The following is a 16,979-nucleotide window of genomic DNA, read 5'->3' on the forward strand; positions in this document are numbered from 1 at the left end:
AACAAAAGCCGTTATGTAAGATATTGAGCAATTAACTCTTATTGTTTTTTCTCTCCCTCTCTCATATCAACGCGAAATATAAATCAAAGTCACATGTGAATAAAAAATCATATCGAGAGGAAATCTCGTGCAAATTAAGCCATCTGATAACTTTAAATGATGAAATACAGCATCCGAGTCGCATAAAAGTTAATTTTATTATCACTCCGAGATTTTTGCATACAAACGATCGATAAAAGCGAAAAATTCTCACTAATATCTAATAAAAACATTTCTTACCTTGACCAAATTTTGACGCGCGCTTTATGTAAAAACGATTATTTATTGCATATTTACATATATTGGCTTAGCATACAAACGTTAACGGCACGCATTTGTTACATTTTTCGAAAAACTTTATGCGTTATCACGTCGTCGTGTCTCTGACGTCGTTGACGCGCAAAAGTACAATGTCAACGCATAATTAGCAGAAAAAAAATATTTTCACGCCCGTTTGATGATGTTTGTATGCATGTCATCGTCGTTTTTTGTGCGAAACACAAGTTCAAACAACTTGTCGTTGCGCGGAATTCACAGCACAAAAAAAGAAATGTCATCCAAAGAAAGTGACGCGCGCGCGATTGAGAGATTGAAGAGTTTTCGTTCTGAAAGGGCACGAATTACGAAATCGCATTTTAAATTTTGAGAATTTTTAACAATTTTGTACTCCTCATGGGTTAAAGATTTTCTTATGCTCATAAATTTATTATTTAAAACGATTCGCCTAATTTTTTCTTCCAAATTTTAAATTTTCACTTTTTCGTGCTCCTCAAAAATTAAAAAAAAAAAAATCAATTACACAAAAAAATTAATTTTCATTAAATAGAAGCATTTTAATCAAATTTCAATAATTTTAAGTTAATTCAATTTTTTTTTGACAAAATACAAAAATTGCACATTTTTGTACTCCTCATTTCTCATTTTTTTACTCCTCCTGACTTTTAGGTTTTTTTTTGTTTATCTTAAATTTCACATTTTGGTACTGGATAATTTTAAAATTTAATGAATTTAATTTTTCTCTTTCGTAACTTTCAAAATAGATTATTAAAAATTTTATATTCGCCATTGAGCTGAGAAGATTTAAATCAATTTTTAAGAATTTCCAAATTTAGGGCAAAAATTTAATTTTTTTGTACTCCTCATTTATCATTTTCTTATTCTTCTATGAGAATTTTCATAAAGTTAAAATTCTATTAATAATTTTTTCTACTTAAAGTTAATTATTTCAACTTGGATAAGTTTTTTCTTAAAAATTGTAGTTTTTAACATTTCAGTACTCCTCAAAAAAAAATCTAAAAATTTACATTTTTGTACTCCTCATTTTAATGTTTACTGAATTTAATTTCTCAAAAAAGTATTTTATGCTACTTTTACTCATTTTTGAATGATATTTCTCATTCTCATGGATTTTTTATTAGAAATATAAAATTTTTACAATTCTGTACTCCTCATTTCACAATTTAATACTCATCAAGGAAAATTCTTGAAAAAAATGAGATTTTACGGACAATAACTCCAATTCAAACTCAATTTTTCACTCGAAATGCGATAAAAAAGACACATCAGAAACGTGTAAATTATTTAAATGACTTAATAACGATTTTATGGAGTTGAAAATTGTCGCAGAAAATTTCACTTAAAAACTTCACTTTTTTTGTAACAAGTGATTTCCGAAATATTAGTCGCATCTCGCACACACGCCGTCGTCGTCGTCATGTAAGAAATAATAATAATAAATAATAAAGAGAGATAATCATCAGACATCACATTTTTTTTTGTTTTGTTCCGGTTCGCTCATCGTCACTCATCACATCATTCACTTCTCGAAAAGAAAAATGGGCTTAACGTAACTTAATTATTATTTTTGCTGCGGATTTTTGTTACAATTATGTGTGCTTTTCAAGGCAGCTTCCGTAAAAAAATGATGATGATTGATGCAATAAAGCGACAAAGTTACTCATTCGAAAGATTTTGTGTTCCTGAAGTTCTAAAGCAAGAGACCGAAAAATTACTTACCATTAAGAGATCTCCTGTTTCCTCGTGTTTTCGCATTAAAATTGCCGCCATGTTTTCCTGATCTTGGAAGATTTCGCCGACTTCTTCGTTGTTTGGCTGTTTTTCCTGAAAATTTGAGAAAAAAGTCAAAATTTGAGTTTTATGATGTAATTTGAGGGATTCAGAGTAAATTTAACTGGTTCTCGAAGCAACATTAATATTCATATATTTTGTGTCAAATAAAATTTGAGATTTGTGCGAAATTTTTGTTGATTATAAATTTTGTGGTTAAGTGGTCTGATCTCATCTAGAATTAATTTAGTGACAAAATATCAGGTTCGTCGTTTAATGTGTTGAACTCTTTTGTACTCAAAAGCTTTTAAAGGTTAAAAAATCGATAAATTTTTGTATTTTTTTTGGGTACCTAATTATTAATAATTTTTAATTCAAATTAATTTATTTTAATTTTTTAATGAAATATAAAATAATTTAATTAAGAAATTATTTCTTTAGAATAAAAATATGAAATTATTTTAAAATTATTTAAAATATTTTTTTCTTCAATAAAAAAAATTATTTTTAATTTTCAAAAATTTTTTTTTTAATTTTAAGTTTTTTTTATTTTTTAAATAATTTAGGTATTTATTAAAAAAATTAATTTAATTTAAATAATTTATTTTTTTTAATTTAAATTAATAAAATTTTAATTTAAAAAAATAAATCAATTAAATTATTTTAGGTAATGGAATAAAAAAAAATTAATATAAAGATTAATTTTTTTTTAATTAATTAAAATAATTTCCTTTTTTTTAATTTTTCATAAAGTTTAATTAATGAAATTTCAATATAAATTAAATAATTTAATTTAATCTAATAAAAAAAATAATTAATAAAAAAATAATTTTTAAAATTAAAATAAATTTTTTTTTTTATTTTTATTTAAATTTTTTTCAACTAATTTATTTAATATTGAAAATAATAAAATAATTTTTTAATTTTTTAAAAATTTAATTAAATTTTATTTTATTTTTTTTATTTATTTTTTAATTGATTAAATTTTAACATTTAATTGAAAATTTCTATATAAAATCCTCAAATTTCACAAAAATAAATAAAATTTTCGAATTGTCAATTTTTCTCATATTAATTTCAATTTTTGCATATAATAAAAAAGCAAAACCTTACATAACAAAATGCTCTAGATTTACTGCCTTACAAAGCGTTGTCGTTAAAAAAGTCATCATTATAATGATTTAACAACTATTTGCAAATTTTCTCATATAAATAACATAATTGACATAATTTGCAAAGAATTTAAATCACATTCACATTACCCATTTTTCCCTCTAATCCGTTCACTGTTTCGCCGTTATTCACATCGCACGAAGAAAATAATCATCAATAATCTGTTCCTTTGAACAACAATAAGGCGGCTTAACGACGTAAAAGTAATAAGACGCAAAAATTTCTATTATTATTTTATTAATAAAATTTTATTTATTTAGCGAACGAGGAATGGGCAACAATGTGCCTTTACTTCACGATTATCACAACAGACGACAGTAACCGTGGTAATCGCATTAAATGCACTTGCAGACTACCTCAGATTAGATCATTATTAAAATTATTGTTATTACCTACTTTTTTTTTTGCATAGAAAGAAAAATCGACAGACTCGATGATGTAACAACATTTCTAGCTGACTGAATCCAAATCCATGTTTTGTGTTTTTTTTTACTCCATTTAAGTTTGATTTCGTTTTAAAAGGTTTTTAAAGCGCATTTTTCCTTATCTAACATCTAATGTAGTAATAATAAAATAATATCGCGCGCACACATTTCTTTTGTTTATTGCTGATTTACTGCATAATCGGCTCACGTTATGATCGTTACTCAGACAAAATTCACGATGAAGCAAAAAAAAACAAGATTTTTCAATCAAAAAGTGCAAGTGTGAAAATTATTGGAGTAAATCTGTTACAAAACAATTTTCGAATCAATTGCGGATCATAAACTTTCTGAATTTGTAATTGCTCGGGTTTTAAATTTTAATGTTGCCTTTGTAAAAAAAAGTAACATAAACTATTAATTTCAATTAATTAATAACGAACTCGTTTATTTTACGGTTTTTTATTTTTTTTTTTATATTTATTGAATATGTGACTCACGTGCTTGATTATTTTACGGCCTCTCTATGAGAAAGTTGTAATAGTCCATATATGTTTTTTTATTCGCAAAAGTATTTCGTACAATTAATTTTTGATTGAAACATTTTTTTTTTGTGAAAATTCTATCAATTAGTAATTAAATTTGTTATGAAATTTTATTAGAAAATTATGGGGTTTGTTAAGACACACCTCATTTCTATTTAGTAATTTATTAAATAATTTTTTTTATAATATTTTTTTAATTTTTAAATTATTTTACTTTTTCATAATTTTTTAATTTTTTTTAAAATTAATTTATTTTTTTTTATTTTAAAATTAATAATTTAAAATTAAAATAAAAAAAAATAATTTTAAAATTTTTTTCTTTTAAAAAATAATTCAAATAATTTTTTAAAGATTTTTCCAATGAATAATTTTATTCTTTTTTTTAATTTTAAAATAAATTATTTAAAATTAAATAATTAATTAATTATAGAAATAATTAAATAATTTTTTATTATGAAATTTACTTTTTCATAATTTGTTTAAAAATAATTTTATTTTTATTATAAAAAATTAAATAATTAATTCATATTAAAAATAATTTATTTTAAATTATTAAAATTATTTTAAACATATTTAATCTTTTTAATAAATTTTGTTTAATTATTTTGTAGAAAAAAATAATTATTTTAAAAAACTTTTAAAATTCAACCTGATGTCTCCATTAAACTGACCTATAAAATTTGGATCACACAGTAAATTCTTCATGGAAACCTTTTTTTGCGAAATACTTTTTTCATTGATTCCATTCAACCTCACTTCATTTCGTGTCGTGTCACAGTTGGACTGCTTTATTCCAATTATTGTAACCTTAATTCTTGTTTCTCGTTTTATTTCTGCGTTGTTAATGTTTTCATTTATTTCTTTTTTTTTTTTTTGGTTATTTACTTTCTTATGCAATTTTCGCAAGCAGGCAGTTCATGAAGTAATTAAGTTGTGTCGTGTTGATACAATTATTGTATTTTAACTGCTACTTCAGAAAAAGATGCTGGTCGCTTAAGCTTTTATGTTTTTTCGTTTATTATTATTAATGAAAGATGCTGCAATAAAATAATTATAAATTGCCATTGTACTGTTGTTGTTGCTGCAAATTCGAGGTAAGTAAATAATTTTTGAATCACGATTTTTTCTGCATTTTTTTTTCGTTAAATTAAAGAAATAAATGAAGAAAAAAATCAATAATAATAATTTACACATATCTTTGCATTTGTCAAATGTAACAAATTACTTCTAATAGAACAACATTAATCATTTATCGTCGCAATTCAATTATAACAATAAATTATCAGCTCCTTTGCCGCGCGTAACGAACTGCTATATTAACGATATCGGTAGGCGAGTAGTTCAGAAGTCAGTTTATAAATAAAATAAATAATTGAATTAAAAAAATAAATTGAAAAAATTTGCGAGCCACACACGTGCAATAGAGTTAACAAATAGCAAGACAAATACTTCATAAATCAAAAGAATGACAAAAGATTTTTTTTTGCATATTTTTACAAAATAAGTAAATGAACATATTGTTATAAAAATATTTGCAAGGAATTTTTCGCAAACAATAAATATTTGTATTTATTTCACACAGGCAACTAGAGCAAGTAAGTATTTGTTGACACAGATGACATCAGCGAACCACACAGCAAGTTTAGAACTTTAAGCCAAAAGTAGAGCAAACAATCCAATCAATCATGAGGGTTTGACAGTGCGACGGAGTGTCATAAAATCCCAATTAAAACAAGGTTGTGAGAAGGAAAAAAAGAATGTGAAAACTTTGTGTCCATTCGGAAATAAGTTAAAGACAATTTAATCGCTTGTAGGCATCATTTGACATTAAAAGTAGTATGCAAAGTCATGCGTGCTGCGGATATAATTGAATTAATTGACTGAATTGCGGAGACCATTGGTAAGAATTAAATCTAGTTATGATATCTTTTAGTGTAATGTGAGTAGTTGCTGCAGGTGTCTTGGCTGTGTTCAATGAAGTAATTCAAATGTGAGTGTGAAGTTTGAGTTGATTCAGTTTTCATGCTAATTCAATTTTTTTTCTTTAAGGTTTTTCAAAACTAATAAATATTATTTAGATGTATTTGTTTTGTTATTGCTTTGAAATGAAAGTTGGAGGTAATAAAAATGGAGGTAATAAAAAAATTTTTAAGAATCAATATAATGAGAGATACTACAATTTGTATTCAAAACTGAACAGATCAAAAATTTTGAATGTAAATAGTCAATGAAACATCTTTCTTCAAATTCAGTATGATAATATGTCAATCTCTCCTGAACAGGAAAATTAGATTAAGTTTTTAGTTACATCAGGAACGAATTCGTATTCTACATTTTCCTTATTGTTTTACGGAATCCTTATTGTCATACCTTTCTGTTAAAAAGTTAAGTTCTATGGCTCTCATTTGGATGGTATATACCTGTTGAAACCAACACATGTTGAAACATTTAACATCCTTTGGTTTTAGCAATCATCATCGAATATAATTTGGGATCAGGTTGAAATAATATTGGATTTCTTCTAACTTCCTTTTAACAACTCATTAGAATAATGTTCAAGTACTAAAGCTTTACTGTAAGATTTTTTGCATTGTTATGTAAGAATCCCATTTAAGCATATATTACAGATGACAATATACCTTCAGCTTCCAATTTCTTGATAAGATCTTGCTTATTAAAGTTAAGAATTAACTAAGTTAAAAATCAACTAAATGCTTTGGAGATTTTTTAATGAATTAGAGATACAAAAATTTATCGGTGCAATTTTCACACGCAATGTCAGCACTCGAGTGTCACAAAATAATGATTTATTAGCTCATATGACAAACTAAAAACAAAAGTGCCTATTACGCGGTTTTCATTTTATGATGACTACACACGTTATCTGACCATTATTCCACGGCATGAAATAAACATAAATAAATAAATTCATACAAATTGATTGATTTAATTAGCAAAACAAATAAATAAAGTAGTAACAAAAACATGCATTTTATGCTTTTGATCTTTTGTCGATTCTTCGATATTTTCTATTGCCATAAAATAATGAATGGTCTTGAATAGCACAGTTAATGCGTTTCTGATGAGATGTGCATGCTGTGGGACTTAAATGAGAAGCAATGAAAATCAACAGAAGTTGCATTTAATTAATGTTTTATAAGCCCACACAAAAATTTTGTTTTTTCGGAATGCAACTAACTCGTCTTGTTAGCGGGAAAAATTAATTCAATTATTGTAAGTAGCAAGTTGATTGCATAATTTGAACCTATAAATTCGTGTTAAGAAGTCAAAACGCCGTGGGAGGACAACTACGTGATCTTCTCGCAGAATTTGTCAACAGCGACAAAGAACGTGCCTCCAACTATGACGCAATTTGAGTCAATTATCTTTGAGGTTTTTTGTTTTGTCTTCTCGTTAATTCGGATAATTGTCCGATCATCTTCAGTTGCACTCATGTTGTCATTAAAGTTTTTTTCTTCATGGCAGGTCGTTGCCTAAAGCGGCTCTTGCTTATTTAAGTTATTTAATCGTCGTTAGTGAGCACAAAAAACATCGCAAAAAAACGTCTTCAAATAGTTGCTCATCATCCATCATCAGCGAATTTTTTCTTGCTGAACATAAATGGTAGTGTGAGTTGTTTAGTAAGTGTGTATTGTTTAATTAGACCAAATTTGGATAATAGGCTTAGGCTTGAATTGAAATCAATCATTCCGTCGTTACCTGTCGTTGTTTGTTTTGGATTACGATGATCGATCATCTTGCACAGTTTGAATTGACAAACTTAACCTGAATCTCGAAGAGGCTTTCTTTGGGTCACGAACGTTCAAAGGTGAATGCAAAGGAAAAGTCGCTCGATCGATCTTTCAGCAAATGGCAAAACGTTCAACTTTTCTCCAACTTCCGTCAATATTCACTAACTGTCACTGATCCACATCAAAGCGAACAATAAATTTCACTCTCACTTTCTGTTTGTCTTTTGAAACTTTATTTAGGAGCTATTCATTACCATATTTCCTTTACTTTACTTCATTTTACATGTTTGCAATTCTTGCAAATTATTTAGTATACTGTTAGATACACTGACCATTCAAGCATTGAATTCAGGCTAACTGATTGACTTGTTTAGCTCTTTTTCACTTTTATTCAAATTTTAAAATTTTTTACTCGAGTGAATTTTATAACAATTTTTTGGATTGCCATTTTAGTCAACAATGCATTCAATTATTTCACAGCTCTTTGACATTCATTGTGTCGTTTGTTGTTTGTTGCTTGGGCGTTCGTTACAAAAGAGCGAACAAAGAAAAATTTGCTTGTTTGCATGTTACTTCCGATCCAAAAGTAGTTTGTTTGTTTGTACTCTGCTCCGCTTCAAACCAGCCAGGAATTTAATGAAAAATAATAAATAATGAGTCGCGACTTTCATCGGTGTGCGCCAACATTGTATATATGAAAAAATACTCGATTTTATTATCGCACAAAAAAAAAGTGGTTTGATGGCTATAAAAGTCATCGTCTCAACAATTGTTTGTTTATTTTTGTTCGCCTTGCGCTTTCAAGTGTTTATCTGTACAAAGTGAAAGACCGTCCCTGACTCTCGTTAAAGGAAGACTCTCGAAACGTTTCCTTTTTCGTATAATTTTTAAACGTTTAGACAAATTATGAGAGATTGTGCAACGCATTAAGTAAATAAAAAATTAAAGCAAATTATTTTATCACATCCCATCAATCTTGACAAGGCATTTCTATTTCTTTCTCTCTCTTTTCGCTTATGCATGAATGACATTGAATGGCGTCTACAAAAAAATTGTCACTTTGATTATGTTAAACGAGCGAACTTTTTAATATTCATGATGCGTAAAAATTATTTGTTCAAGAGAGTTCATTAACATACGACGACCTTTATGGAACTTTTACTCGAATTATATTTGAATTTCATTCAAAAATTACGATAGTTAGGCACGCATTTTTCTCATAAATCCTCTCGTAAGCTTGACAGCGCAGCCACATCCTTCTTTCTTATGAATTTAAAATTCATAACATGGGTTGCATTTCTTGGCACGACGACAGTTTCGAGGTGTGGCGTTGTATCTTGCCAAAAAATATGCAAATAACTGTTTTTGTTTACATTTGAGTCGTTAATAAAATTATATTATCGTTATCCAGTTGATCGTCATCAAAAATCCAAAGGAAAATGAAAGTGAATTTATTGTTACAGTATACGAAATAACATATTCGGTGAAATAGTTGAAATAGCGCAACAACTGAAGAAGAAATGAAATGAAAGAAAGAAGACGAAGAAGGAAAAAATAATGTAAACAATTGAAAGTCGGGGAATCTCTCGCAGACACAGAAAAAAAAGAGTAGTAGACGATGAATAAATTATGTTGCTTCTTCGTCTTCTTCAAACAGTTTCAATGTGCGAAGAGCTGTACAAACAAGAAATAAATATTTACTTGAATAGATCACGTTTGTTTGTTGCTGTTGGATGAGCAAATGGCATGGCATGCGCTTACCTAGTTTTTCTTGTACAAAACTGTTTGGGTCGTTACAATTATTAAAAATGTTTTAGGTTTCATAAATCTTCCTTCTTCTTATTTATTATTCTTCGAATTATTTTTGGTTGAATTTGTTAAACGATCTTTAAATCATCATATTTTTGTCACATTATGAAAATAAAATTTTATTTGAGCGCTTTAGTAAAACATAACTTATGGCTTATCGTGAAGCTTTTCGATTCTTAACCAGAATTTAAATAAGTTCCGTTTTTTGTAGTTCATCTGCATAGATTTTTTTTTCAATAAATGCATATTTCCTTATATTTTATTCGGAGCAATTTTGAGCTTTGAGACATTTTTTGTACTTTTCGTTGTTTATAGTATCATCTTAGGCGTTAAGGCTTAAAGAAAAAAAAATATAGTATAACAGCTTTGCCTTTTGATCAAATGGTAGAAGATGAGAGGCAGTTTGTTTCCTGTAAGGAAAAAATTCTTCATACGTGCGATTAAATTTTTATGGATACATGGTCTTGAATCTATTAAATTAAATTAAAGCCATTTAATTCACATGCAAGTTAGAATCAGCGATTTTCATATAGTTCATGATCTTTAATGTTCGATAATTGTATGACATATATTTCATTAAGTATCTCTTTGAAACAGATAATATTTTATTTATTTTGGATATTTTGAATTTCTTCTATTGAATTTTGATTTTTAGGAAAATTAAAACCTAAAAAGATTAACTTTATTAAAAGTAAAAGAAAATTTAAAAAAATTGTTTAAATTTAAAAAAAATCAAAAATAGAAAACAGAAACAATTTCGAAAATTGTATCATCCTATTTTTTGCAAATATAGTACATTTTCGTATTTACAACAAACATTCCGTTGGAATTGAGGAACAAATTAAAAAATAACTCGTTGCATGCACAAATAGTATCAGCAACAACAAAAACTAAACGAAAAGAAGAGTAATTTTTCATGAAGTGTTGGTGCTTGTATAAAATATAAAATGAAAAACGTATAAAAATTGTAACATTGAAACCGGATATATGATAAAGAGAAAAATATTATTTCACAAGCAATCTTGTCTTCTTGCTCCATTACACGTTTTCAAACGATTCACATTTTTTTTCGCAGTTACTATTACATCTTATGTTGGCATTGTGTAACAACATCTGTTCGATCAGACACATCATGGAAAACATGACGTTGGAATGCAATTGCTGAAGAGATAAGATTGAAATTCTCAATTTCTTGAATATTTAGGTCGATTTTCACTCTTTTATGTGAAGAAATAAAACTTAAAATCATTTCGATGTTAAAATTGGACAATCGAAGGAAATGCGTGTAACCTTGCTAGTTTGTGAAGTACTGTGAATATTTCTCACCGTAAACTTTTGATTGAATTATTTTGCGACAATTGTTGGTCATTCACGGTTGGAGGTGATTCACATCAGAAAAATCACAACAAAAAAACATTACTTTCGATTTTGTCGCTTGTTACACGGAGCGGCGGCGTGCGATGAATGAAATGAAACTTAAAAGAGATTGATTGTGTGATTAACCTTTACCTACGTGTGGTTTGCTCGATCAGCTGTCTCTCAACGAACAAACAAAAAATCGAGAGGAAATATTAATTACAACTCTAAATTTTATTAATGATCGTCGGAAAGTGACTAATTGATGTGCATTAAATTGAACATAAAATTTTAGTTTTACGAAAAAAAAAATGTCACAAAAAATAAAAGGTAACAGGTTCACAACTGAAAGGTCGATCTCTACATACGCAACATGACATGTTGATTTTTGTGACCTTCTGACGCATTTTTTTATTTTTGATATGCATTAATTGCCGAATTGTAACTTGACATTAAACTTGAATCTAAATTAAACTATTTTTTTTCAGACAAGTTGTAATCTCGCGGATGTGAGAGCCGTACCAAATTGTTAAATGGTTCACAGGAAGAAAATGTTATCGGAATGTGAGTGATCTTGATATCAATTACGCAGCAAGGGTCATGACAAGACACAATTTTTTGTTGAGGTTTCCAACAGCGATTCGGTTAAGTACATTTTAATAACTGTATTTGACGATCACACGGTTTGCTATTGGAAAATCGACAAGTTGTGATATTTATACGGATTAATTGCACATTAAGAGTCATTAGTTCGATAGGCAGGGTTAACATTGAATTTTTTGTTTTGGGTTAGTTTTTTATGAGTATAATTTTTTTTAATTTCTAAAATAATTTTTAAATCTGAAGATCACAAAAAATTCGAAAAAACGAAAAATTAAGTTTAAAAATGTTTTATAATTATTTTTTTTTTAAATTAAAATTTTAATAATATTTGCTTAATTTTTTAAAAATTATTTTAAATTATTTTTGAATAATTTTTAAAGTTGTCAAAATTTTGACAGTTGACAGATGTCAATTTTTTTTGTTAAAATTTAAAATTTTATGCGTTTTAAAGCAAAAATTGTTAATTTAACACAATTTTAATACCTTAACCAGCTTAAAATTTGAATTTTTATCAAAATATTTGACATCTGTCAATTTTTTTCCTGTCAAAATAATTTTACGAATCTTTTGAAATAAACTTTTAAAGCAAATATATGAACAAATGGCTCTCTGTAACGATTTTAAACCATTTTGTGTTTGACTGATTATGAAATTTCCGTAACATTTTTACCGTAATTTTCTACTACAAGTCATAAAGTTTGTTTTTTAATTACACAGAGCGTTTTTCAATCAGTTGAAACGATTCGTTTTTGGAATAAATGTTGCTCAAGAAATCAGTAAATAAGTAAAAATTTTGTGACTTACCTGTGGAACTTCCTCATAATTGATGCCATCCGTGGCATTTGGATCGGGATGTGCATGCCACATTTTCAGCGATTGTGTGCCTTCTTTAAAAAGTCCTTCCGTGGGACGCAATGTCAAATTTAACCGCTGCCCAAATGCATCAAAGGACACTTTGTGCTCTTTGATCTCACTTAACTTTAAATCACTTTGCGGCGGCGGTGCACTATCGAGAATTTTCTCTTTCTTTATTTCAGCACCAAATATGCTGTTTAACTTGTCATCCACGGGAACTTTACTTAGATCTTTCTTAACATGATGATTACTCACTAAATTATTCTTACTACTACTAATTTTACTACCACTAACACTTAAACTATTCGCAGCGGTTTCTATACTGCGTTTTTTCCGGACATGATGCGCCGTACTCAGATGTGTTAGTTTAATTAATTCATAGTTTGGCACTTGGTTTACTTCATCTACTTGGAAGACTTGTTGTAGTTGTGTGGGAGACATTTGTAAATGGATCTGCAAAAGAGAGGAAAATTGAAAACAATAAATATCTATTTATTTAGAATTCGACCTCGTGTCACGATACTGAACTACATTTATTTGCATTGTTTCTGAAATGAGCTGTTGCGAGATCAGGAGGTTGTGAAATCGAAAGAATTGGATAAAAATTAAAGTAGATTTTAATAATAGTTGGAGCTATGCACGGAGAACGGTAATTAACGTTTTCGAGTTAATTACGCACTATTGTTGTGGTTTACTTGTTCATGACAAAGACATTAAGAAGGTGTTGTAATTACAAATGTTCTAATCGTTAAAGTCAATCTAACTAATGTCCATAACAAACTTTTTGATTTCATCGATTAAAAAATTTGTTGAAGCTTGATATAAATTTTAATTTATTCAAAAAAAAAAAAACGATTTTAGCTTCAAAAGAATTCGATGAGTTTTAACAGAACTGAAAAAACTTTTAAGTCAACATAAATTGACATTTAACTTAAAATTAAAGTAAACTTAAGTCAATTCTAAAATTTATTTGTAAAAAAAATTAATTTAAAATTTTTTTCTCCTCTAAAATTTTTAATTTTTTCTAACTTCAAAATAATTTCTTAAAGTAAATCATTTCCAAAAATCGGTAAAAAAAATTTTTTATTGACTCCTTACGTTTCACTTTAAGTTTTTTAAGTCGAAAAAAATTTAAAATTTTTGAAATATTTTCTTCATTTGTTTTTTATTTAATTTTTTATAATTTTTTTTTAAATAAAACTTAAAATAAAAAATTTTAAAAATAAAAAATTAAATTTTTTAAAAATTAGTTGAAAATTAAAAACTTTCTCAGACTATACAAGTCTTAAGTAAAAAAAAATTAAATAAATAATTTAAATAAATCAATTAAAAATTTAAATTAAATTTAAATCAATCGTAAATAAATAAAGAAAATTGTCAACTAATTTTTAATTTTTCTTTAACTTAAACCTTTAGCTTTTTTAAACTTTATTTTAAATTAAAAACAATAAATACATTAAAAACGAATCAAGAAAATATTTAAAAAAAATGATTAAAAATTTTAAATTTTATTAATTTTTAAGCTTAAGATATTTAATTAAGAAAAAAAATCACATAATAATAAAATCTATCAAAATAAAAATTTATCAATTTTTTTAATTTTAACTTTTTTAAGAAAAAAATTATTTAAAAAAAACTTTTATATTGCTTAAAAATAATTTTCCATCCAATTTTTTTAATAATTATTTTTATTAATACAAATATCTTTTAACATAAATGCTCAAAACTCACTGAATCTAGTTTTAATTTGAACAAATATCAAGAATAAATTAACAAGGCGTTCTTAATGCATTCTTATCTCCTAAATCGTAGGCAAAAAATCTTTATCTTTACAAATGCCAATTTATCGACATATTTTCATTACAACTCAATTCCAACAAACCTACTATATTTGTTCTTTTATCTCTAAAAATTAAACCTTCATCGAACAAAAATTTCGTAATAATTAAAACCAAATAAATAAACAAAAAACTTTAATAATAAATAAAGTGAAACAAGATCAATAATAAAAATTAATTCTTTGATCCACATTTCTGTACTTTATAATTGCAATACTACTTGCTTTTATAGCAACGAGCGAAAAACAAAGGAGTTACAGATAAAAATTGTATTATACGTTGGCGCTCTATGTAAATTCCACAAAAAGCTTTTAACTCCATTTTTTTTTTGTTGTTTTTTAATTTTTATTTGCAAGAAAAGAGATTAAATACTTTGATTATTACTGCCTTGTTTTTATGTTACGACAAATGTTGAGTTTTTTTTTCACTTTTAATTATTCACTATTTATTGTTTGTTTGATTCTGTTCTTTTTGCTTCTTGGGATACACGTAATTGGTCTTGTAGCTAAGCAACTTCGATTGCGGCAAAAAAAAATGGAATTAATCGTAACGCAGAACACACGTTTACCTTGATAAGGTTATTTATATTGAGTAACGAGTCTTGCAATGCGCTAAAATCTATTATTATTACCGTTCCATTTTTGTACGTCTGTACGAGACTTTATGTCATAGAGACATAGAAAAAAATAAAGTAACATGTGTGTAAAAAAATTTATAAGAATTGAATTGTTTTTAGACATGATTATGGTGTTTTGTTATTAATTGTGGCACAAAGTATGTTACAGGTGGTTGTCATGAGGTTTTAGATTCGCAAACACCTGTAACAATTCTCTTAAAAAATATGTTCTGAAGATCTCATAAAATTGAATTTAGAGCAAATCTACAGCCTCAAGCAATGTTAAAGGTCGTTTATGAAAGAGAAATATTTCGACCTCAGAAAATTTCCTGATTGAATTTTAATTAACAAGAAACAAAAATGCAACGAAGGTCCCCAAATTGGTCTCGAAAGCAATTTTTTAAATCATGCAGTGACGTTTAACCGAAACTTGATTGATTGACACATTTTCTATCGACAGGAATTCGTACCTGTTGAACAGGGTAGAAAAAACTTTCAGTCAAAAAAAAAAAAAAAACTAAAAGCTTTTGCTGAAGTAAAAGCTTTTTAAGCTAATTTACTTTTACTTAAGAAAAAATTTAAGTCGACATTAAAAACTTAATTTTTATCAAAAAATTAAAAAATTTTTTAATTTTAAATTAATTAAAAATTTTTTAATTTTAAAAATTAAAATTTTAAATTAATTAAAAAAAAAATTAAAATTAAAATTAAAAAATAAAAATTAAATTAAAAATTAAAAATTAAAATTAAAAATTAAAAATTTTTTAATTTTCAATTAATTTAAAATTAAAAACAAAATTGAAATTTTTTGAAAAATTAAGCTTTTATGTACGTTTGACTTAAACTTTTACTTAAGTAAAAGTAAATCAGCTTAATTGGCTTCTTCTTTCGACTTTAAAGTCAAAAGTCAACTTAATTGTGACTTTTACTTAAGAAAAGCTTTAAGTTTTTTTTTTTTGACTGAAAGTTTTTTCGACCCTGCTGTTGAAGATTAATTAACTTGGACCCGAAAATGATAAGAAACTTACAAAAAAATATTCATTCCGTTACACTCTATAATTATGATCATTTGTCTTCAAATATGTCAATGTTCTGCGAATTTCTGGTTTCTCTGAAAAACTAGAATGGTAAATTTGCATAATTTTTGTTGCGTGATTTATGAAGTGTCGCAAGAATTCTTCCACGCGAAAATTTGTATTCCGGAAAGGTTTTTAGAAGAGAATCAAGTAATTAATCAAGTTGCTTCCGTTGTTTACCTGCATTGTGTCAATTTGCGAAAAAATCGAGTCAAGATCCACTTTACAGTCGAACAGAAGTAGGTAACATTGAAAAATGCCGGTGTGTCACATTTTGTTACATAACTTGAGCTAAAATCACGCAAGTGCTTCGATATTCTTTGATTTTTCGAACCATACCGAAAAAATCCTTGAATTTGAAACCATTTCTGAATGATTATTATTTTTTATGAAAAAAAAATGAAAATTATTTGAAAGACGTTTGAATTCACATTCAAGCTAATAATAACAGTAATAATTTAATTATAAATTTACATTACCATGAATTTGTTGAACATGTTGTTAAAACAGTCGTCGTCGAGACCGACTTCAAAATCTAATGGTGCACACATTGTTTTGTCTCATACAGAACCAAGTTTACGTTTTAAAAAAACGACAAATATTAACCTTGGCTCGCTTTGTGCTGTAATTTTCATTTTTCGTTGTAAAAATTCGTAATTCTATTTATTTCTGCAATTCATTGGTTTTTACGTGTACTTGTACTTGATTTTGATATGACTGCGATTTTTATAAAAGTTGTTTATTTATTTTTAAAAATGAACCGTAATTATGGTCATGTGTCGTCGTATTGTTTCGACGAAAAAAAAAAAAAACAAAAATATGATAAAT

The 16,979-nt window shown here is 26.7% G+C and overlaps 1 protein-coding gene across 3 annotated transcripts in view; it reads right to left on the reverse strand.

The window, feature by feature from the left end:
• LOC134827892 (A disintegrin and metalloproteinase with thrombospondin motifs like) overlaps positions 1-16,979 on the reverse strand; it is a 63,431-nt gene that overhangs the window by 25,177 nt on the left and 21,275 nt on the right. For all 3 annotated transcript variants that reach the window (XM_063840761.1, XM_063840759.1, XM_063840760.1), the window contains exons 3-4: positions 12,571-13,074; positions 2,056-2,160 (exon numbers count right to left, since the gene is read on the reverse strand). In XM_063840761.1, the coding sequence (XP_063696831.1) occupies positions 2,056-2,160; positions 12,571-13,074 (609 nt within the window). The remainder of the gene's footprint in view (positions 1-2,055; positions 2,161-12,570; positions 13,075-16,979) is intronic.

This window comes from Culicoides brevitarsis, chromosome 1, assembly GCF_036172545.1.
Source record: "Culicoides brevitarsis isolate CSIRO-B50_1 chromosome 1, AGI_CSIRO_Cbre_v1, whole genome shotgun sequence".
In the NCBI taxonomy this organism is placed as follows: Eukaryota; Metazoa; Arthropoda; class Insecta; order Diptera; family Ceratopogonidae; genus Culicoides; species Culicoides brevitarsis.